Raw genomic sequence first — 24,043 nt, 5'->3', positions numbered from 1 at the left:
CGTGTAAAGATCGGTCAAATCAGCTGTCCAGCCGCCACTCCTCCAAAAACCGAAAGAAAAAGTGATGGACCACGGGTGAACCGAAAAACCCGGGAGGGACTCTCCTGTCTGAAAGTTATTAGTAGTGTTGGACCGGTACACGTACCTCGGCTCGACAGTTTACCTCAGGTTGGATGTTTCTCTGACTGCATGATCATCGCTGAACTTTGATCTATCTATGTATGTCGTTTTCAAACCTCGAACCTCCTCTGACAGAAGTTGTTACCCAGGGGAGGACATCCTACACGGACCACGGTAACTGCCTCCACATCACTGTGGATGATTTGGGTCGGAGGGGGGCGTTAGAAGTTATTTTTTTTCCACACCATCGTGGTATGAAGAAATATTTATTTATGCCACCACATTGCAAACAAAACTTTCTAAGTAGTACAGGAATTAAGTAGTTTATATTTGTGGGTTGGCATAAAATAAATATCCCTTCACTCCATGCCGACCGAAGCTGAAACGCATCTGTGAGATTCTGCTTTAATTCGAGTTAAATGACGGCACGAGCTAACAGAATGATTAGCTGGATAATTAAGCCCATCTCCAGCAGGCCACCAGTCAAAGGCTAAACCTCAGGCGACGAACGGTAGGGCTGGCTTATTTACTGACATTTGCGAATCGTAATTTAAATTACCTACCGGTTTTCGGTAACTGTTCGCTAGCTTAAAGACAACTGGCACATTAGCTCGAAAGCTAACACGGGCGCATAAAATCCACCTTAAGTTTGTGCTAATTTGCTAGCTAACTAATTGGTAGGTTAACGTCTTCAAACTACACGATAGCCGAGCTGCTTTCGATTTGTGAGTATAATATTAAGTTCAGAGAGACTTCTTTTTAATTTTGTGTAGCTAATAACGTTTATGAGAGGATGTGTGAATTTACTGTCTGACTTTAGGTTCACGACACTGATGACCACAGACTACAGTTCAGTTTACCATTCCCTTGGTTGAACTATATTGTTTAAAACATAAAACTTACAATAGAAAGATTAAAGTTTCAAATCTGCACACGCCCTTTTTTTGTCACAGGCTAAGAGTTTATCACAATCTAGTGACACGTTGAAACTGCACTGTCTGTGTGGTTTCGATTTATGTTGCATCATTTGTTCTAGACAAATTAAAGTAATGTATTTTTGTTGTTTGAGAGACCAAATGATTTTAAACCAATTAATCCTAGTGTTTTATATTTTGTCTATTTTACGTGAGTATATCAGGATATTGATGCTAAATTACTCAATGATTTCAGTTTTTCTTTCATTAGTAACTATTCCGTTTGCAGTCTGGCCCAATCAGTTAAACTTTGGATTAATTATTCGAATTTCTAATCCAAAACCAATTTTATCTCATGAAACTTATCTATTAGGTGAAACTTATATAAAAAAATTAATAATATTTCTGACATTAAAAAAAGACTCAGAAAAGCTTTTTTTTGGGGTATCAGAAAATGTACAATAAATTACTTGGAAGGAAAGTTGATTTGTTCAACTTTTCTTAATCACATAGATCATCATTGGTGATGTGAAAACTAGTGAATTAACTTATTGAAAAGTTGGATTCACGATGTGTTAACCTGCCTTTACTTTGAAAGGCTGATCGTGTGACATTATTGACTTGTTTCACCCCAAAAAAGGTGTTAAACCAGTTTTTCCGACTTTTATATTTTTATACTCATTATATTAAATATTGTATTATTTAAGTTTCTTTTAGAAGTAACTTTTATAAGTGTTCATTGTGTGTGGGGTCATAGATCGTGTGTGTTAATGGAGGGGAGTGGGAAGGGTGGGTTTGGTTTTTATTTTAATATTGTGTATGTCTTTAAATGTTGCGCAAGGCATGAGAAGTGCTTTTTTTAAATAAATAAAGTTTTATTTAAATAACATATGGATATTTTTTTAGATAGTTAGCTATTGTAATGTCACAACAACCCTTTGTTCTTATGTCTTCAGACTTCGGTATGCTGCAACAAATGGAGGGGGACTCAGCAGGCGATGGAGAAACGGAATTATTGGATGAGTCCCACTATGTAGCTGTGTCTCCTCGGCCCGAGCCCGCGATGAGCAACATATCCGAAAATGAATTCTCCTGCCATTGTTGCTATGACATCCTGGTCAACCCCACCACGCTGACCTGTGGACACAACTTCTGCCGCCATTGTCTGGCTCTGTGGTGGGAGTCCTCACACAAGAACGAATGCCCGGAGTGCCGGGAGAAGTGGGAAGGGTTTCCCAAAATCAACATACTGATGAGGTATGCTTTTGCAAAGTGACTGTTTTTGACAGGGACGTCAGAGTAAAATTGGCAGTAGGGCTGGGCGATATGGCCTGAAAATAAAATCTCAGATTTAAATTTTTTTATTCGATTTCCGCTTTTTTCCTGACCCCCCCCCCCCCCCCCCACTTAAGGAAAGCAATAAGTACAAATGGCAGAAAACTTAAAGCAGATTTTGCTTTTATTTAATCAAACACAAGAAAAATGTAACCCCCATTTCTGGGATGAATAATAAATAAATGAACACACTCTTGGAATCAAAGTCCCAGCTGTGTTTTAAGTCACAATTTGTAGTCTAGACTAAATGGAGAGAAACATTCACCTTGAGATTAGCACCTTTTTTTTAAAGGTTTAACAATAAAGTTCATATCTGGGGTCTAAGGTTCTAATTCAATTAATAAACCCCGCCCTCTCCACGGTATATATGGGTGCCATGACTTTGACTCTATGCAAATGTGTCCCACAAGATATAAACTAGAGCTGTGACGGTGTGGGATATTTTATCACCGCGCTGATGAAGCAGCAGGAGTCGTGGTTAACCCCCCCCCCAGCGTTGCAAATGATTACAGGTGCTAATTACAACACAGTATTCTTTATTAACAAATGTCAGGGAGCCAGTTTAGCTCGTGCTGGTTTGCCGCGCCTTCTGTCCGTGAAACCAGGGTTCGACTCCGGGCTGCTCCCTATTCCCTTCTCTGCTTCTGTACCGGTCCCAAGCCTGGATAAATTGAGAGGGTTGTGTCAGGAAGGGCATCCGGCGTAAAACATTGCCAAGTTAACCTTGCGACTAATCCTCGAAGGAGAGGTTGTTTCGCTGTGGCTACACCTGATGGGAAAAGCCGAAAGAGAAAGAGAATTCTTTATTAACAAATAACAGTTCTAACTAATGAACTGTTAACCGCGACACCGCACCCCCTGCTGGTTCATCACCGCGGTGATCAAAAATCCCACACTGTCACAGCTCAAAATAAGCATATTGTAAAAATTGCGATAAATGTGCCAAAACAATCTTATGGCAGCTTGAAGTATTTAACGAATCAAATAAATCCCTTTATGCATTTGGCCAATAAGGTGGAGCCCTTTATGTTGTTGACCAATGAGATGGAGCCCTTTTGTTTGCTGCTCGCGTCTTATGTAGACGAGGGTCATTTGGAGTTTAATTTAAGTTATGATGACTCTCATTTAAATAACATTGTTGCAGTAAAATGGAAATGATGTTGTTTTGCTATTTGTTCATGTATTGCAAGTTAAATCGTCATCACAATAATGATGATTAATATCGCAAATCGTAAGTTTCCTCATAATGTACAGCTCTACTCCCAGGTCACTGGAACTGAATGTTTTCTGATAATACTGTCAAGATAAGATTGTTCTCAACGTTTGGCTGAATGGACAAAATGTTAAGAATTTACTCTTTGAAGTTGTAGAAATAAGGACAAAGATAACTGCGTCTGTACAGCAAAATTGTGTTTTCCTGATTCCAAACAATCTTTGAAGTTACATTATTGTTAAATCAAACAAAACATGAGTTATTTATTTTAACTCTTCATTTACATTTGAGAAGTTTTCTGAGGGGTCAATATGTCTCAAAAAAGTCTTCCTCAGCCTTTAAGTATGAGGAAATGATTTTGAAAAACAAAAGCATTGCCACCCAGCAACACATTTTAGGCTTGTTTCTCTTCCTCAATATTACCCATAAAAAAACATTTTGTGTTGTGTGACATTTGTGGACTCATGTACTGATGTAAATAAAGAAAGTAATCTGCATGGAAAAGACAAAGGAGCTGGCTCAAAAGCAAGTTAAGCAATTTGGTGATTTAAAAACCACCAGTTCCCACAAAAAACCCACCCAAAATGTGAATCTTTCATTATTAGCTGTAATTAGCAGTAATTAATCATCCACTTTTTATTACTTATCGTTTTAAATGAGACATTTCTTAGTGATATTACATCTGGCATTTTTGCAGTGAGTCAGGGCAAAACATTCAACATAATAAACAGCCAGAGGGAATCAGACTTGAGCTCACGTTTGATCACCCCCTTTTTCTCAAACATTTAGAACAATCCAAAAAAAGGTTGTTTTCTCCACTCTGTGAAGGTTTTCCTCACAAACACTTTAGTAATTTGTTTTCGCATTCCATGGAGGAAGCTGATCCGCTTTGAAAAGCCCAAAGGAAATGAAGACATTTTCAAAGTGGAAAGTTTTTTGCATTTTTTTTTCTCTTTTAATGAATTTAAGTGAAGTATAATATAAACACACGTCCTTGTGAAACGTATTAAAGAATGGGATGATTTTAAAAAATTTGTTCTTGTGAATTTTTTAAGTAGCCTATTGATAAAACGTTAAAAAACTAAATCAAATATCATCTGAGATCATTCCAAAAACTATTTGGTGTTTTCCTAATTTTGTGCAACACCAGCATTAAAAACCCTCCAAAGACTAATTTGTATTCATAAAAAAAGATCTTTTGTTTCATTATTGATATCACGAACATCACAGTTATCTTCTCACCTTCTGTCTTTTTTGTGCAACTTTATGTCAGATAAAACACTAAATAAATGATAGAAAAACATGAAATACTTTACCTATATAATAGAAAGTAAGGACATGTAATAAATCTCAACAATATATAAAAAAATGATTAAAGCGTTACATTATTAACATACTCTGAGTAAACTAAAAGTACAAAATCAACCCACTTTTAATTCGATTGGGCAAACAGCTGTGAGGTTGCGCTCCATGCGCTGCTATACCTCGCAGCCCACACGGCAATAGAGCAGAAAATACGCAAAATACAGAGATAAAAAAAATTAAAAACCTGCCCAAACTATACACACCTGCCCACAGTGATGTCTGCACTCTAAGTCAGAACCAGAATTTGCTTTCTCTGTATATAAAAACTCCAGAAGTTTTGTTAAATATTCATCCCTCTGATGGGGAATGTTGAAATGCTTAGGGAGAAAAAAAACTATTCTTGGATGGCCGCTGAAACTGGAACCGGTCTTTCAGAGCGCTATTTTGCACACGTCAATCTGTAAAGAAATTTCAATCTGGGTGCCCGTGTACGGCGCGCAGATAACCTGGGTTTGCTCTCCAGGGCATGCAATTAGCTAAAACCAAAACTAAAGTGTGGGTCAAGACCCTTTGCAGGGCTGCCTGTCTGGGTCTCCCTGTGTCAGGAAGGGCATCAGGCGTAAAAACCCTCTGCTGAACCACCGTGTGAATCGGTGAAAGCTGATTCACACTGTGATTTTGTGGTGTCGACCCGTGACGGGATGTGCTGAAAGGTCCACCTGTCCACATCTCCACCTGTTCAGCAGTGTATGTATTATATTGGACGTAAGTCACCAATTCTTTTCATAATTAGCTGGGTACTGATGTATTAATACAATGTGGATTTTCTAGTTTCATTACTAACCCAGGAAAGTTTGTTGTTTTGGGCTCTGCTTAAAGAAATAGACACGAGTAAACATGGATGTGGTTAATATTTGGTTCAACTTTCAGATTCCAGTGATCCTTTAATTTCAGCAAATGTTCAGTCAGTATTACTTAATTTATCATATGAAAAAGTTCACATTTTTAAAATCGGCATTTTTATTTTTTGCGTTGAGATCGTTTCACCAAATGTTGTGTGCTCATAAGTCACAATCAACTGAAATGTTGGGATTTTACAGTCATATTTAGTACAAATGTTGTCAGGATGAAGGTGAGAAGAGAAAGATGCCTTAAAACCCCAAATGTTTGCCAATGGTTTGAAAGACTTTCCTACAAATTCAATGAAACTGTTTTGCTTCTAGTTTTTACCTTTAATTGACAAAACAGTAAGGCTGTTTTTGTTAAACAAGTTCAGTCCTTACGGAAAAACATGACTGTGCTGTTGTCATAACAACTATCTGTAGTTGTCATTTATATTTATTTGAAAAGGTTGGGGATTTTGAGAAATGATGCCAAAATCAGCACAAAGCAAACATCCTCTGCATCTCATACACCTCAAGACGAGACAAAGATCAAATCTAAAGCTTCACACCGACAAGAAAATCAGCCAATGTGAAAACTGCAAATGAGTGTCTTTATGACTTTCATTCATTCATTCTTTTTTAAGGGATGCAACTGACAAGCTTTTCAGTGAGGTTGTACAGAGGAGGAGGATGGAGATCCAGGCAAATCCCAAAATCTCTCGGAGCCTGCTAGCCTTCCAAAGGTATTCTGGTCTGCAGGAAAACTTAGTTCCATTGTGAATTTGGAAATCACTTTAAAAGAAACTATTTTCAATTCATGAGGAAATTTATAAAAATAGGAAAACGAAACATTACAAACACAATTTTGTTTTTTCACGTTTGCTTTTGTTTTTCACATTACCTTTCTTTTTTTCATCAAACCTTAAGGACACATTTGCCTGTGAACAAACATTTTGTTTTTTTATATTATTGTTACTGTAACCTTTAGTCTAAATCCAGTAAACTTAACTTGTGTAAAATTCTGTCTTGATTCAAGCTTTTTTCCTCTGAGCAAAACCTGGTTAGCACTTCATTTTGCTATGTGCTTATCCCAACAAAGGGTGCATGTTTCACTCTCTCTTCTTCTTCATTTTAGACATGGAGACAACCTGGGCAGAGCCAGGACGACCCACAACAGGGGAGCAGGCTTCTTCTTTTCTGGAGTACTGACTGCCCTCACATGTGTGGCTGTAAGTACAGAGCAGCACAGGAATGTCTCTGCAGGGAATTCCAGCTGACTGAAAGGCAAAACAAGCCACCTTCTTAGACTCTTTCCCAGTCAACTCCTGACAACTACAGTAGCAACTAAAAGGGTCAGAGACATTGGTCCTGTCAATACAACATGTTTACTTTGTCCATGTGGCAGAGGAGAGCACCATCAAAGGGTACCACGCCACGTGGAGCTTCATTTGTACCAATGGTTGTTTTGCTTCTCATGACATTTAAAGAGATTACAGCATAGCCTTGGAGCTCACACAGGTTTCTTATATTTAAAGCTTTTTTCATTCATTCTGACTAGTATAATGTGACAATAATAATTAGGTCAGAGCAGCTACTTTTACCTATACCTAACAGGGAGATAAAATAATTTCAGTTATTAAAACTACTTTTTAAATTGCTTTCTTGGATTATTTTTAAAACTAAGTTTTCACCACACGGAATGAAGATGGTGTGATGGAACAAAACACATGGGGATGTCTGCACACATGTTTTGAAAGGGAGCTTTCTCCAAAAGTCTCTTTCCGTCTGTGGAAACCCTCCTTTTTCTGTGAATAATGTGCACAGAGGAGACGTGGTTAATTCAATCAGAGCAGTGAAACTCTTTTCTTTGACACTCAGACTGAAGCATTTTAAAGAAACAAGAACTACTCCTGCTTTTTAAATATTTTTACAAAGTCTGTCTTTTTTAAAGCAGATGCCTTCCCAAATGTTTCATTAGAAATGTTATTTTTCTCCAGCCGCTGGGAAAATAATAATAATATGGGTAACAAATAATGAGTTCCATCTGTCATATTTTCTATCAAAAGTTTAAATGAAATAAATTTAGAAATTTAGAAATTCACCTCTAAGTTATGAGCGAGACTGCTGGTGCAGAGCAACCCCCCCCCCAATATATGGTCTCCATCGTCATTAAAAACACAAAAACAGGATTTTCATCAGAGTGGGTTTTTTTAAGTAAGAAACAGCAGCAAAATTACGAATAACAGTTTTACCAAACCAAAGGGATGTTTATGGAGGTACTGTACTTTGTGTGTCTCCAGGTGGTGGTGCTGGTGTTTCACTGGGGCAGTGGTGTGATGGAACAACATGACCTGTTGATCAGCAAACCTGTGTCTCACTGGACATCAGAGGACGTTGTGTATTGGCTGGAAAACCTGGGTCCATGGACCGAGCCTTACAGAGGAGCCTTTCAGCAGGAGAACGTCAATGGAAGGTGGACATGCAGAAACTACCATTTAAACACAAATGTTATTAATGAATAAAGTCTGATCTAAAGCAGGTTTAGTCATTTAATGACAGGATGTTATACCTGCATTCAAACCTGTATGTCTGTTTTGATGCTTCAGGCTGCTGCTGATGCTGGGGGATGAAGAGTTGATGAAAAAGCCTTACAACATAGAAAACTCAGTGCACAGAAGAGCTGTTTTAGCTGAACTGGACCGAGTTAAGGCGCTGGGGGTCAAACCCCCACAGAACCTCTGGGAATACAAAGCAAGTATTTTACATTATAGTACAAAGCTTTTAACTTTATTTTGTCTGCATGCATATAAAAGTTGAAATTGGAATATTTCAGTGGGGACCGTGCATTACACACCTGGGCCTTCAGTAGTGCTACGTCTGAATCACTCAACCCCTCATGAACTATTTTAATGCCTCGAAATAGACTAAATAAAAAACTGTAAAGAAATCTCATTATGCAACCACAGCCTGCTCAAAACATTGAAAACAACCACATAGATTTGAAACATTATTTATTATATTTATCATTTCCCTCAGTTCCATCACCCTGTCATGTAGATTATCGCGCTTCGGTTCCATCAAGAAGTCTTTTTCTGTTCCATCAAGGCCAGTGCTGAGAGCCCAGTCTGTCCAGTTGTTTCTGCGTAGGTTTGAATTCGCTTTAGAGACGAAAATGTCTGTTCAACAGACGCAATGGACACGAGGATGGACAGCACCAAACACACAAATCTGTACGGCTACTTCATGCTCTCACTCACTTTTTTTCTGATAAAGAACGTCAAGGAGATCAGTGGGAGATTTTCCTGCTAAATCATTCATGTACATTACAGTCAGCTCTGTTTTGAACCGAGACAGATCAAAAAGTGCTCCGTGGCTCTGTGTCAAACGGGGCAAGGCTGCATGTGGGACATTTTCCCTGTATTCCTGAAACTTTTGTCCAATCAGAAGGTGTAAAAACTGCAACGTTGCCAAAGCCTGCTAAAAGGCGCTGCTGACACCACCCCAAAATCTGATTGGTTGAAAGAAATGAGCATCACAGGAACTTCACAACTCGTGGTGAAGGCTCTTATCCTGCCTGACAACAAAGGACAGCTGAAATGCGATTGGTTAAATGCTCCAATGTGAAATTACGTCTGTCTGGAAGCAGCATAACCATCATAAACACAATAAAAAAGATGGACAGACCATTTGGAATGATTTAATGAGTATGCATGGCCAAAATATAATTAACGTATGATATTTTTGAGGCCTTGAAGGCCCTGACGGACCACCACTAGAATATTTCTGTCAAATTATTCAATAGTGATTGGTTCATTTGGTCAAAAATGTAATGACCCTAGTCGGTTCTAAAACACCTTGTTGTCTCTTTCTTGCCTCTCCAAAGGCGGCGAATGCCGGGAAGTCCCTGTTCCTGCTGTATGCTCTCAAGCGCTCCCCTCGTCTCACAATCTTTTACTTGTATTTATTTGATTATTCGGAGACCTTCCTTCCTTTCCTGCACACCTGCTGCCCGCCGTTTACACACACTGAAGAGCCCGTGGAGAGCAGTTTTCTCAAAACCCAGGTGATATTTGGTGTGAATCACACACGTCAGTTAACATAACATGAAGAAATGTAAAGGTTTAGAAACCAGCTACAGTTTGGTTTACAAAGCTGTTGCTGTTGCTGGCAGTACTCCTCAGTCTGTGCAGTTACTTGTGTTAATTCATGATGAGGGATTTCATGTTTGCTGGCGTTCCCTCTGTTTGACAGTTGGAGCCCAGCTGGCAGCAGTGGGTGGAGTTCCTAGTGAAGTACTGCGTGCTTCCATACCAGCTGATTGCAGAATTTGCATGGGACTGGCTGGCCATCCACTACTGGACGTCCCGCTTCATCATTGTTAACGCCATGCTGCTGTCGGTACTGGAGGGCTGCTTTCTGTGGAGACTGTGGACCACAGCCAGGTTAAGGTACTTATTTAAGGTTAAGGTACTTATTATACTGGTCACGTCTCTAGGAACAATCCAACATTTTTTTTTTGGTTAGCTACGATGTGTATAAGAAAAAGCATAGATTTCAGCTGGCTTTCTGTTCATTTATTAAATGATGTGGACAGGTGAGCCATGTTTATAGGTGCCAGCACTCTAGACCTAAGCTCAAGGCTGATCTGGCTTCCTCTGTTTTGTTTTTTGTTTTTGCAGGACTCTGCCACAACAGATGTGGAACCACTTGTGGAAAATGCTCTCTCAGGGATTTGCCTTCGCCCTCATGTGGCCTTTCGTCCCTCAGTTTGTATGTAACTGTCTCTTCTACTGGGCTCTCTACTTCAGTCCCATCATCAATATAGACCTGGTGGTGCAGCAGCTGATGCATCCGGAAACACAGGCGCAGTGACGTTCTGCAGGCTTTGTGCTCAGCAGATGAAGCAGTCGGGACTTTAACCTCTGAGCAGACGGGGGGGGGGTTGTGCCGCAGAGACTGACTTCTTCTTGATCCTCAGCTTTCCGCTGCACTCTGACCACACTGTGGACCATGACAGACCTTAAGCTTAGGTCGGGGAAAAAAAGTAAAAACTGAGAAGATGTGACGTCCTAACAAGCCTGTGGGAGTCTACAGTGACTTGTTTTCCTGGGAGGTGATATTTGACATGATTAGTGATTAAATAGTAGTGGAAATGAAGACCTCGTGGTCTTATGCTGACATATTTTCAAGCACTGAAAAGGATATTTTTTTATATCGATTCAAGAGACAAATCAAAAAAGCTTTTTTGACCGTTAATCCAAAAATCCAATTCTTCAAAATGATTCACTTAAAATATTAATTCCCCCTTAGATGAACAACATGCGGCCTATTTTCTCTTTACTGCTATTTCATCGATCCAAAAGTACGTTTTCAATGCAGAGGCAGCTTTTCAATAATGGTCTGGTTTCATGATGGTTAAAGAGGTGGGCAAGAAGTATGACCCTCACTATAAATGATGCTGAGTCTCTGCAAAGTTAAGAAATCGTGTTATCTTTAGAGTCCGTGAGTTTGGAAAGAGTTAAAAGGCCATTTTCACCAGTTTGCAGAAAACAGAAGCTGATGAACACTTCTGCTCTCAGGAGTGGATCCTCCAACAAGTTCATCTCAACTTCAGCTCTAAAATCCATCAAAAGTATGTCAAACAAACTCAGAAGACCACACAAAAAGATTTACCGTTGACATTTTCTCACTAGTAAACGCTCTTTATTAACAGCTGTCAAGCATGTTGATGGATTGAAGATTTTGTTTTGCTGCCAAAAGACCTCCGCATTTTGTAACTGAACCCACCCTCAAACGCAGCGGTTTACCAGAAGATTCCACCAAATATTCCTCAAAAAAGCAAATCTCTAGAGAAAACACTGATTGAATCTGTTAGTATTAACAACATTTGTTTCAAGCCAAAATGATTCCCATATTGTGCTTGGATGTTCACTTGAAGCTCATTTTTCTTCATTTTAAAATCCGAACGGTTTGGACTTTTTTTTTCAACCCAACCGACACAACAACAGCATTGAAAGGGGGAGTTTTTGCACTCAAGACTGGATATCTTTCGAATGTATTCTTTGCATCTGAGTTGTGATCTTGCAGAAGTGTTTGGTGGAAAGATCCAAGTTTTAAATGTTGGGCTTTGTCGTTCAGCAGCCTGCTATCAGAACCATTCAGGTCAGATTATTCTCACTTACATTTCTTCAGTTTCCCGACACATTTGAAAAGAAAGGAAAACCAAATTTTTGCTATTTTTAGAGATGCAAATCTGTATTGTGCAATTTCTGTTTTTCTTTTTCTTTGTTTGCAAATTTTGTTTTTATTTGGTTGTATGTGGATAAATACAACATTGCACATTTTTTACTGTTCAGGAAGATTTTTTTTATGCTTTTAGCATCATTGTTGAATAGAGCTGATCTCTTTTTTTTTTTAACTGTTTATTTGCACTTAAGTTTTACACTGTGATATTGTTCTTTTTTTTCTTTATTTGAACATTTTAAAACACTGTTCGCTTATTGTTGGATATTTTTTTTACTTCCTGGGAAATTGACAATAAAATTGCATTGAATAAAAAATGTATTTGATTTTGTAGACTCAATAAATAACTGACTTTATATTGAGTTGGTTTTTCAAGTAAATAACAGTTGCTTTGAAATGTCTCATGCAGGTTCTGAATTTGAGCTCTAAGAGTACAGATGGTTAACTCGGACTATACCAGTGTCAAGAACAGGCAAAATCTTTTTGGTACCATTTGGATTATTATCAGAAAGCTACTATGATTTGGGTTGGAATTCTGATCCACTTTTACAATGAAAATAAATAGTAGAATTGGGGTAAACGGCCCCTTTCTGCAGTGCAGGAGAAGAGGAATATTTCTTTTTTATTTAGCTGCAAAAAAGCTTTCTCTGTTTTTTTTTTTTTTACCAGATCTGAACCAGGCTACAGCATATTGTTTAACTTCTGTATAAAAGCCTGCTTGCTGATGGAATGATTCACTGAAACTTAAAATGTATGCATATATTTTTAAATAAAAACATTTATTTTCAAGGAGCTTTTATTGGTCTTTCTTCTTGTTACATGAACACCAACTGTGCCTTAAATGGATTAGATCGCCCCCTGCTGTTGAGAGACCGCCATAGAACTAACTACTACGTTCATTGACTGTAGGGACCTTCACTAAAAAGCAGAAAATGGTATTTGTGAAAACAAATGTAATTACGCGCATATATGAAACTTTTCGATCTATTTTTTGTTTAGAAAAAGTTAGTTTATTTAATATATAATTTTAACGGGACTCACATTATATTTATAGTAGGGCTTTTGGTTGAACGAGCTGTACGTTTTCCAAGACGCAGCACTTTAGGGACAGTCTCTGCATGTCTTGTTGCGGAAGTGAAAAGTCGACGTGTGGAAGGAAGGTTGGTCTGACTGGGTTTGAACACCTTTCTCTCTAACTGCGGTCGTGTCCAATCCAGGGTAGCTTTGCACCCAGTCGAACCAGTCTTTTCCCTCCCCTGTTGGGCAAATGGGCGCTTGTAGCGGCATCCGGTGCATATAAATGAGTCGGAAAGGCGACTTCGGGCTGTAATGCTGCGCCGGGTGCGGCAGTGTCTCCGGCAGGTGCTGTTTCAGATGGCCCGGAGACCGGATCTACTCTGTGGTGCCATCGTGCTCAGCGTCTTGGTCGTCCTGGCTGTTAAACTGACCTGCAGGTATGCTGCCTTGCCTGCTGTAAAAGGGGCGTCTTGTTTTTATTTTTTTGATGTAAACAGGACCAGGTGACCCACTACGATGTGGAGCTAATCTGAGATGACTGAGTCCTGCTTGACAGCAGGATTAACCAGTGGTTGAACCAGTTTAAACAGATAGCAGTGTTCCCCGTTTTTCAAATCCCATCTACTAGATCTAGTCGATCACTAGGTTGACAAAATAAGCACAAGAACAACAGCTGAGTCACAGATCTGGCTGCTCATTCTAGTTAATGCTAATCCCATATTTTGGGATTATTCTGGGTGATTGTTAAAGAATGTTGCCTATTAAAAAATATGTTTGCTTTGCTTATCCTCTGCTACATAAACGCCAAAGTTTTAATCTGGCACTTTGCTTTTTTTACGAGAAACTAAAGGATCTTTCAAATCATCAAATATTGGATTTATGCTCAATTAAACAACATTCAATCATTCATCTAGAAGAATTTTAACAAGCCTTGTGTGCGTTAAAAAAAATTCGGCAACACACTTAAAATGAATTTTATCTTTGAATGATGACAATAAATTAGAGTTGAATTTAAATTATACTGCTAATGTGCTCATTTTTCACAGAAAGGTGTTTATATGCTCTAAATTCAAAATCCTTGAGATGAAAATTTGATCTGCTTTTAATTGCGTGTTAAATCAATCCTTGTATATTTGAATGGTTTGGTTTGTGGTTAACATGTCTCTTATGTGCCGCAGCCGGGCAAAGAATGTGGTGGCAGCAGCTCGTCCACCTGTGCGCTTCTTCTCTCCTGATGCTCCAGTTGTGGACCTCTACTTGGGTCAGTTAGACCAGGTGAGATTCAACCACAGAGGGATGTATTTCTTTTTGGTTAATATAGGAGAACAGAACGCTAATGGCCCCACAGTAGTTTCTAAACTCCTAACGGCAGCCTTCCCTCTCCAGGTAGAGCGTCTCAGGAGCATGGCCGAGGTGTCTCTGATTTTCTTCTACGCTCCGTGGTGCGCTCACTCCATGGCTGCTCGGCAGGAGGTGCAGCAGGTGGCGAAGAAGCTGGCTAAACAGGTAGGCAAAAGTGACCATCATCTAGAATATTTACAGCAGAAGCTTCAGAAAAATGAATTTGTTATTTTTAAATTACATGTTTGAAATATGTCTTATCTGATGCACACTAGAAGGTTTACTGTAAAAATAGCTTGAAACTGTACTGAGAGGATGGAAATCCACTCGTACTCTCAGAGGCTCATTTGTTAACTAAATCAAAAGATGTAAAGTCTAACCTCATGCATGAAAGAGTAGGGGGAAAACCCAGTCATGGAGCTTGAGGTATTAGTTTTGCTTGGTTAGCACAGTTTCTTTGTTTGTCTTCACCCAAATGCAGGTGCAGTTTGTGGCTGTTAACTGCTGGTGGAGTCAGGGGAAATGCAGGAGGCAAAACCGCTTCTATCAGTACCCCGTCATCCATCTGTTCTATAGAAGGTAAATCGGAGTTCTTTAAAAGTTCTTTAAAATCCGATTCCAGCTGCGCTTGAAGGTATTCCAAGTCAACTATTACCTATTATTTTATAAACTATTGAGATCAAAAATATAGGGAAAAGTTTATGTTCTTAGATGTCAAATAAGGTCAGCCTATTGCATTAGATTCTGTAAGACGGGTTTTATTACAACAACAGAAAAGGTTTTCTGCAATCTTAGAGATCCTAATTGCCATTACAGATTTCAGTTGGTTTTTAAAACACTGCAGCGTTGTGTGTTGAACTTCATCAAAAAAGTGTCATCAGACAAACCTAACTGTCGTTTGTTACTTTTTTTATTGCAATTGAATTGCACGGATATAGACACTCATCATGTACAGTGGGACAAAAAAGTATTTGTTAGTCACAGATCTTAAATTGTTCTACCTGAAAAGATGAGAGACGTCCGTAATGGTCATCATAGGATTAAGATAATTTGATTTTTAGAGAAAATATTTCTATGATGTTGTTAAAAAACAAAGGTTAGTCTTAATATTTTTTTAATGTGACCCAATATGTGTTGTCAATAACAGAGGTGACATGATTTGTGTAGACCTTCTCCAGGTGTTCACACACTTGCTTTTGTTGGAGCTAAATCATTATTTTTATACTATTTTATACAAACCTATTCTTTAAAAATGAGCTTTCATGGATTCATTTTTTTTCAATCTTTTTTTCACAGTTTAAGTGTAACTATGGTGAACATTACAGACCTCCTTTATCTTTTTTAGTGGAAACAATTTGCAGAAGTGTTGACTGTCAAACACTTTTTTTTTTTACCCAGTATCATCCATTTTCTTTAAACAAATGTGTTATGGATCATCTGAGCAGAAACTACACCCCAGATAAATAGTTGATCCTGGAGATGAGATGAGGTTTATCAATTGTTTATTTGTGCAGTTTGTCTGATGCAGTTGTCCTTTTTTTGGCAAAAATCCTTCCGGTTTTCATTTCCAGTCAGCTTTTTTAACGTTGGACTTCTTTCTCCTCCTTTTCTTAACCTGCAATAATTTAGTTACCACTTCATGACATGGAGAAAAAACAGAAAATCCTTTATGCTGGAACAGTAACTCCATTTTTAAAAAGTTTTTACCATCCAGCAGGTTTTTTTTCTTTAATCCACATTTCTTCACAGTCAAAATCATGAACTTAATTAAAATGTAGAGAATTCAAGAAGCAAACCTCAGTGTGGATCTCGTTTGGGTTTCTACAGATTCGGGCCGATAGAATACAGCGGCCCGATCGTGGCTCCATATGTAGAAAGTTTTCTGCTCCGAGTCATCACACCTCTCACCTACCTTCCATCCAGAGCTCATCTTGAAGACTTCCTCTCCAATCATGAGGTTTGTTTTTCTTTTCTTTTCTAAGTTTCTAACTTTGTTGTTGTTGATATCATCCAGGTATAGAGTTTTCTCTGTCCAGATTGTTGCTATTGTTTCTTTCTTTTCCTATATTTTCTGTTCATAACTGTCTGTCTTTTGGGTCTTTGACAGCCTCGTGTTGTGGGCTTCTTCCAGTTTAACTCCTCTCCTCAGCCTCCAGGTTACCTCACATATCTGTCCTCTGCCTTGCAGGCCTTGAAAAGAGGTTTGGAGTTTTGGTTTTGTGGCATTTTTATTATGCATCCCAGTTGGTATCTTTTAATTTTATGTGATTAGAAAAATGACGCAAAGTTTGCAGCTTTAACTTATACATTTTTTTTTTTTTGCTGCAGATTTCCGGGGCGACGTGCGTTTTGGAGTAATTACCAGCAAACACGTGGCTGAAGCCATCTCACTCACAGAGGATAAAACCGTTTACCTTCACAGACGACTTAACTCCTCTTTGGTAATAGATTTAGGCATCCAGTGGCCCTCAGTAATCATTTTTATGTTTTAAGTAGCCTTTCATGTTGACTACGCCTTTTTACTTCTTCAGATTTTCCCCCAAAATGAGCGTAACTTCACTTCAGAGGCCATTTGCCGCTGGGTGTTTGAAAACCATCAGAGCGTCCTGCAGTGGCTGCAGCCTCCAGGAACAAAGTCCCACCTGCTGGAGCAGGAGCTCCTTAAAGGCCCCGCGCTGCTGCTGTTCCTGCCCCACAACCCGCTGGGCTCGGAGCCCAGTCCCCTCCTGCAACAGGTGATCAAGCCTAAAACCAGAACCCGCTTTGATAAAAGGCACCTATATTTTTCATTTATTATTTTATATTTTCATTTTGTTTTTTTATTTTATCACCTGTTTTTATTTTAAAGGGCCTATATCATGGAAATTGAACTTTTTTGAGCTTTTAAGTGTATTATAATGTTCATTCCTGACATAAACAACCCCAAAGTGTTTTTTTGATCCATTCACGCATTTCTGAGTATTCCTATAAAACCCTGCGCTCTAAGCACCAGCCCCTCTAAACCCACCAAAACAAGTAGGTTCTCACATTGTGACGTACGTAAGCGAGGAACCGCCCCTTCCAGGAAGAGTCTGCGCTGCCAGCACCGCCCCCAGGCTAAAATAAACACCCACTTTGTCCACAGAGCTAGCGGACATCGTGAAAATACTTTTGTAATGCACGTCCATCTCTGCAAAAGTCCAGATGTTGTTCGTTTTTGTGTGAGAAATGCAGACACGCTGCCGAGGCCCACTCTGGGATGACGTCCCAAAATGGACTGCATCCACACGGAAGGAAAGGTGGTGCCACAGAGATCGAGTCGTCTTACTTCTGGGTAGCAAAATGAACTGTGGAAATAACTCCTATTTCATAAAAATTATTTTATTTAGTGTGCCAACTACAAGTATGGATGTAGTTTACTCTGAAAGTCTTAAAAATAGCATGATAAAGGCCCTTTAAATGAAGGGATTTATTTGAAGAAGACATAGAATCAAAAATGTATTATATTGACACTTTTTTTTTAGCTTATGTAAAATGTGCACAACCAATTTGTTTCTTTTATTATATCCTACCTTTGAAGTTTGTTTTCACAGAGAAATAGAATTTATTGAACCATATGTTCAATTCTATTCAATTTTATTTATATAGCCCAATATTATGAAATCATCAAAAGCTAAATGTTGTTGGCATGTATTAGCCTAATCCTAATCCTTCTTCCATGTCTGTGGGCCAAGAATACAGCACTGCCCGCACGTATTTGGAAAATTATGAGGGAACAGGCACTTAATAATAATCACAATAATAATAAAAGCCTGTTTAGAAAATCCTCTCGCTCTATGCCGCAGCTTTGTTTGTTTACTACGGAACTCGCTATTTCTTCTTCTAGGGCCGTTTCCGGTATTTTGGAAAAGTTCTGCGCATGTGAAAAGGATTTATTCCAACCGAGAGTGTGGCGTATGTAAACGTTTGTTATAATCGTGTAACGTTTTTCTCTGCCCGTGTCCCCAGTTCAATTCGAGTCTGATCTTTGATCCGATCAAAGACATTTTCCACATGTAACTACAGCCACTCAGTGATACTTGAGTCAAGCATTCCTCATGGCTGTGCTTTTGTTGTTGTTGTCCTTTAGGTTGCAGACATCGCTGTGCGCTATCATTCCTGTGACCTCTCCATCTGGGACGGGAGTTTCTCCTGGCGCTCCCGCTGCTGCCAGTCAGTAGTTCTCCCACACACGAGTACGAGCACGTGTGAAGTCTGCCTCACTTTAAGGCCTCTGACGCCCCCCGCGTCCTCTGCCCGCTGCTTCTTCCCCGCCCAGACGGCAGAGGTGTTTCAGGCTCTTCTCAGACAGTGCTGTCTTACCCAACTGCCATCTTTGGCTTCCTCAAGAACTGAAACTTCAGCAACTTGTAGCAGCTTTCTCAACCGTTACAGTCCATTTAGTCATTTCAGTGCCTGCTGCAGAAGGATAGAACCTCATTTTAATCAATCGCAAACCAAAGAGGAAACAGACTTTCAGGAAGTCCAGCACACCGGCCCACTGTCTGTCCCGCCACAGGACAAAGATGGCATCACAGGGCTCAAGTGCCACACAAACAGGACTCTCAGGTTTTATCTGTTGGATGAAGCTCTGAACTGGCCGCTGGCCATGAGGCTTGGAGCATCAGACAGCACAAATGTTTCTCTGCATCAGGACACATCCACACGTGCTGACAGGAGCTGTGACGCGTCCTTCGCAGCTATTGTCAACCTGAAGGATGAGACTCATCACATTCTTCACCGCAGTCCTGCAGCCACCCTGACAGAGTCTCTCGGTAAGAAGGACACTCGGTGACTGGATTCTGGTGGTGACACAGTTTCATCAGTCAAACTGAAACTGAGCAGATTCTTCTCAGTAAATCAAGTTACTAAACTTCTGTGAGAAAAATCTGGTTGAGCTTCATTTTTACCTTGTAGCATTAGAAGATCTTTATTATTCTGCTGAAATCCAAATACTAAAAAATCCCTTTATACTGAATTGTACTCAAAAGTGACTTTTGTTTTCCTGCTCATGCCGTAACGAAGAGGCCTTCATCAGGAACTTCAGTGCTCCGTACAGCTTATTACAGAGACATCTGGTTGGAGAGGAGGACAGGAATGGGAGTAAAGAAGAAGTCCAGTCTTCAGATAAACAGAGGGCAGTTTCCCCACCTCTCCTCATCACAGAGTTGACCACTTCTTCCTTCCTGTCGTCTGTCATGGAACTTCAAAAGGTGAAGTGGCGATCTGGTTAACTGAGCTTCAGTTTTTGTATGAATGCAGACATAAACTCTCTCTACAATGTCGTTAGATCACCTTTTTCATATGCAAGGGCTGCATTGTTCATATTTTCATTGCCTTACAGATTTTTCCCCTTAACTTGTCTGGTCCAGCACGTCGGCAAACAGAAACTGAAAGCTGCTTGTGTTGGACACATTTGTTTGTAACAACCATGTTTAAGGGATATTTCAAAACACAAGGTGTGAATTTACACCTTAGGACGAATATACACTATTTCAACTAATTTTTTGACTTTGACTGGATTTTTGATGCAGATTGTTTTAGTGATGGGATTGTCCTTTCCGATATGCAATATCTTTATTGGTTAAATCCACACAATCCAACATCGCTTTGACAAGTGTTTAGCCTCCAAATTACTGATGGAAAAAAACAAGCGTTTTGGCTTCCAGTAAAGCTGAAATGCCTATCTTTCTTTGCTAAAAAAAACTTTGTTTTTTAACTTGAAGATGCGGGAGTTTTTGTTCAAATTTATAACGCAAACAGTTTTATAAATATTCATTTCAGCAGATTTTATCATCTAATTTTACCTGTAACCCTAAAAAACGATTTGAAGAAATAAAATGTGGTATTGGTACAGTATTGGTATCTGCTGATATTAAAGATGAAAATGTCTGCATCTTTATTAGAGCTAAAAATTATTTATGATCAGTGATTCAATCATTTGCAACAAATGTGTGTCGACAAGAAGAAAATAAAGTGGATCAGAAAAGTGCCCTATTTAATGTAACAGTGGCATGCATGATCAGAATCATGTTGAACTCTGATGTTAAATTCTAGCCATGTTTGTTCTAAAGATGTAATTTTCTGAAAGCAACATATACAACATTCTTAAGATGCCCATTTTATGAATGAAGGATTTGTTGCTTCATCCACTCATCTCTTCACCTGGATGCATCCGTTCCTGTGTAAATCTAAATCACATGGCCTTTATTTCATTGATCCAGAGTCCAATTTTTATTCCTCAGAGCAAACTAACATTTAGCATCTAGTCAATGTCTCTTTGGTGTGAGTGAGGTGATGCTTTAAGTTGTGTTTGTGTTTCAGGATGTGCTGCTGTTCTACTACACTCAATGGTGCGGCTTCTGCTCCGTTCTGAACCACATCCTCATCCAGCTGGCCAGGTTGCTGCAGGGAAACGATACCATCACAGTGGCCAGGTACCCTTCAGGTTAACGCGCTGTTGTCCTCATAATTCAGAAACCCTTTCGGGAGTAGGTCAGCGTCCAGTTTTTACTGTCGAAGAAAACGAGAGTAACCTCATGGCTCTGCGCTCAGGGTGAATGTTGCACGGAACGACCTTCCCTGGGAGTTCATGGTGGACCACGTTCCCTCAATCCTTCTGTTCCCCAGATTCAGGTGAGAGTAATCAACACTCTTTTGAATTTTTTTGTAGCTATTTACATGTTGCATATTTTTTTGAAGTCAGGTTTGAATTTCCTGTAAATGTTGAGACAGTATTTTGCAGAGACTGCTATGAAAACACAGTTTGGCTTTAACTGGAATTTATATTGTGATTTTTCTAAAAGTATCATCACCAAAATTTGGCACTCTTATGAAAAACAAAGAACAGATTTTCTGCCAACAAACAACAAAGACATGATTTCATCTAGCGGTCACAATAACTTTTTTTGGCAAAAAGTTCCTTTTTTGGCTTTTATGTGGTTTTTGAAATATTTGTTTTTTTCTTTACTGCTTATGTGACATTCATACAACAAAAATACTACTACATGTGGTCTTTTGTCTAGAAAATCAAATGTAGGCTTTAAGTTTGAATAGGATTTGAGGCAGTTTTGAAATGTCTTTGACACATCCCCATAAAGCGTGATTGTTCTGCATTTGAAAAAAACAATCCTAAAAAACCGTGGACAAGGAGCTTCAACTCAGATAAGTCTTGAGGGTTTGGGGCATATTTTTGATTTGAATTATCTTGCAAATGAAGAACTAACATTGAGCCCTGTAAAACCCAACTCTTACTGCCTGACAGTGCCTTGAACTGGTTGTGAGCCTAAACCACAATACCGTAATTCTACTTTATATTCAAAATCCAGATCCATTGGAAAGTGAAACTTTTTTTTTAAAAGAAATACTTAGAACATTGAAAGTGAGTTAAGTCACTGAATTTATTTCAAACTATGAAAAAAACATGGACTTCTGTTTTTGCTTTCATGTAGTTCTTAAATTAAGCTAATTCTGGAGCCAAAGTGGGCTGATGCATATTTGCATCAATAGGTGTCAAGGCGTTAAAGCTGAACATGGAAGATTTTTTCTATTAAGTGGTTTTGGGACTAAAAATTATGCATTTAAGTTTTCACAGGGTTTGGACTTATTGTAGTAGGAGTAGAGAAAAGTGAGGGAAGATGTTGAATATGTAAATTGCTAAAAATGTGATGTTGTTGTGCATTTTTCTATCCAATTGTTTTTTTTGTGTGTAATTGAAATCACACAGGTTACTTTGGTAGACCACACTATTTAGCCTTTTGAAGTTGTTAGTAATCTCAATTTAAAATATATCCTTAAAGAAAAAGTGTGGTAACTTCAAGTTGGCATAAGAAAATATATATACGGGTAATTTCCTGAAAATATTGAGTGAGTTTTTAGGCCTTTTTGTCATGGTTGTGTTTCTGGTTTGTCTCTTGTAGAAAACATCTCAGTGTGAAGTACCCTGATGACCTTCCCATCACGCTACCCAACCTCCTGCACTTCATCCTGCAGCACTGCAGCTCTGCTGATCCCGCAGACACACAGTCTGTGGACACGCAGCCGTCTGGACCCGCTGCCGTCCTCCGCAAAGAGTTCCAGGCTCTCCGGCAGGAGGTTCAAGCGCTGCATCACGCCCGCGAACGTCTGTCCAAACAGCTGGCGCAGTTGTGGCTGGACAACCGCAGACTGAAGTTTGAACTGCGCAGTTTGGAGGAAAAGTTAGAGGAGCAGCATCGGGAGAAAAGCCGGCAGCTGGAGGAGGCGCTGAGGCGGCTGCAGGAGCTGGCGGACACTTCTGAAAGCTTGCTGAATGAAAACACGCTGCTCAGAGTCCTGCTTAGAGCACTGAAGGACAGAACAGAGGCAAAGGAGCACCCTGAGGGGGGAGAAAAGGAGTCCGTACAGAAAAAAAGCCATTTGGCCTCCTGATGAAGAGAAAACTCGATCATGAGGAGAAAAAAAAGAAGCTGTGATGATGCCTGAGAAAGGAGGGTGACAGAAATATCACTAAAATCTAAAGGGGAAAATTTCTTCCTAGGAGCAAACCGAGAATATGAAGGTTAACAGTTGCAAGTCGACCCCAACTCTTATAAAGGTCGGAAAATGATGATGGTGGTCGGAAACTAAAAAGAGCTTTGAACTTTTCCATTCAAAGAAACACACTATTTTGGGAAATCACTTCAAACACTGCAGTTTTAATCCTGATCCTGCCCTATTGCTGGTAAAGAAGAACACCTTAATTTTGTGGCTACCATGACTTTAATCTTCAAAGTTTGAGACAGATCAGGAAAAAGAAACGCCTTTGGGCTCTATTAGTACATCAGTTTTGTACTTTTACTCACTAGATCTGCGTTTTTGCTGTATTAACAGTGAGGTGAAGAAAGTAATACTTTTGTTCGTGGAAAGTTTATGTTTAGTTAGTTGGGACGCTTCGATGCAAGAGCACTTCAGAAAGTAAAGAGACGGATATTAAACTGGTTCAAAACTTTCTGTTACTAAGTTAAATGAAGGGCTTGGATCTTTTCTTTGTTTAATCTTTTTCTGAATCCAGTTTGCACAAAAAGCAAATCATTATTTGGGTGACTTATGGTGACATTTTTTGGTTTCCTTTCTAATTTCTAGGGAATTTGCTTGAAATTAAAAATAAGTATGCATTTTTCTAGTGGAGCATTACAGGTTTTTTGTTTGTTTATTTTGTACTTCTTTTTTTGCATCCCTGGTTATTGTTTTGTGTTTTATTTGAATGGTAAAACCAGAAAATCAAATGCCTCCATGCTCCATAATGGGCTTATTTATTTCTACTATAGAACAGTGCCAATCTGCATGAATAAAGCTCATTGTAATTAACTTAAAGCTGCAAGAAATTTGCTAAATATTACAAATTTAGAAAATAATATTACATTTTTTAATGTCAGGAATGCTTTTTAACTATTTGTGCTGCTCAACGTGAGCAGCACAAACACTTGAGAACAACAAAAATAAAGTTTTGTGAGGGGTTTGTTCAGGGCTTTTTACACTGATCTATTTTTACAAAATTCACTGAGTCATTTAAATATTTTTATGTAACTGTTGAGGTATTAAACATGAGATGCTGCAGTTTGTTTATGTTTAAAATATTTTTACTGATTAAAGCCTTTCATCTTCCTCTGACTTTTATTTAACTTTGTTAAATA

General features: G+C 39.0%; 2 protein-coding genes across 7 annotated transcripts; both read left to right on the top strand.

The window, feature by feature from the left end:
- The first annotated feature begins 30 nt into the window (after window positions 1–30).
- On the top strand, window positions 31–12,806 carry bfar (bifunctional apoptosis regulator). 6 transcript variants are annotated; one of them, XM_011478055.3, is made up of 10 exons: window positions 31–168; window positions 256–294; window positions 1,991–2,291; window positions 6,416–6,514; window positions 6,907–7,000; window positions 8,072–8,244; window positions 8,378–8,522; window positions 9,655–9,834; window positions 10,023–10,219; window positions 10,451–12,806. In XM_011478055.3, exons 3-10 carry the CDS (start codon window positions 1,999–2,001, stop codon window positions 10,641–10,643), a joined length of 1,374 nt encoding a protein of 457 aa, XP_011476357.1. In that variant the 5' UTR covers window positions 31–168; window positions 256–294; window positions 1,991–1,998; the 3' UTR covers window positions 10,644–12,806. The 6 variants fall into 6 exon arrangements, with proteins under 6 accessions (XP_011476357.1, XP_011476363.1, XP_011476346.1 ...); XM_011478061.3 differs by lacking the exon at window positions 256–294 and having other exon boundaries at window positions 34–168; XM_011478044.3 differs by lacking the exon at window positions 31–168 and having other exon boundaries at window positions 175–294.
- Window positions 12,807–13,132: 326 nt separating this feature from the next.
- Window positions 13,133–24,014, top strand: txndc11 (thioredoxin domain containing 11). Its single transcript, XM_004066092.4, has 13 exons — window positions 13,133–13,468; window positions 14,210–14,306; window positions 14,418–14,537; window positions 14,854–14,951; window positions 16,200–16,329; window positions 16,480–16,573; window positions 16,701–16,813; window positions 16,904–17,107; window positions 18,481–19,165; window positions 19,416–19,603; window positions 20,715–20,827; window positions 20,946–21,026; window positions 22,310–24,014. Exons 1-13 carry the CDS (start codon window positions 13,344–13,346, stop codon window positions 22,797–22,799), a joined length of 2,538 nt encoding a protein of 845 aa, XP_004066140.1. The 5' UTR covers window positions 13,133–13,343; the 3' UTR covers window positions 22,800–24,014.
- Window positions 24,015–24,043: the final 29 nt, after the last annotated feature.

The sequence above is a fragment of the Oryzias latipes genome, chromosome 1 (assembly GCF_002234675.1).
Source record: "Oryzias latipes chromosome 1, ASM223467v1".
NCBI lineage: Eukaryota > Metazoa > Chordata > Actinopteri > Beloniformes > Adrianichthyidae > Oryzias > Oryzias latipes.
This window is presented reverse-complemented; position numbering and strand designations above follow the sequence as displayed.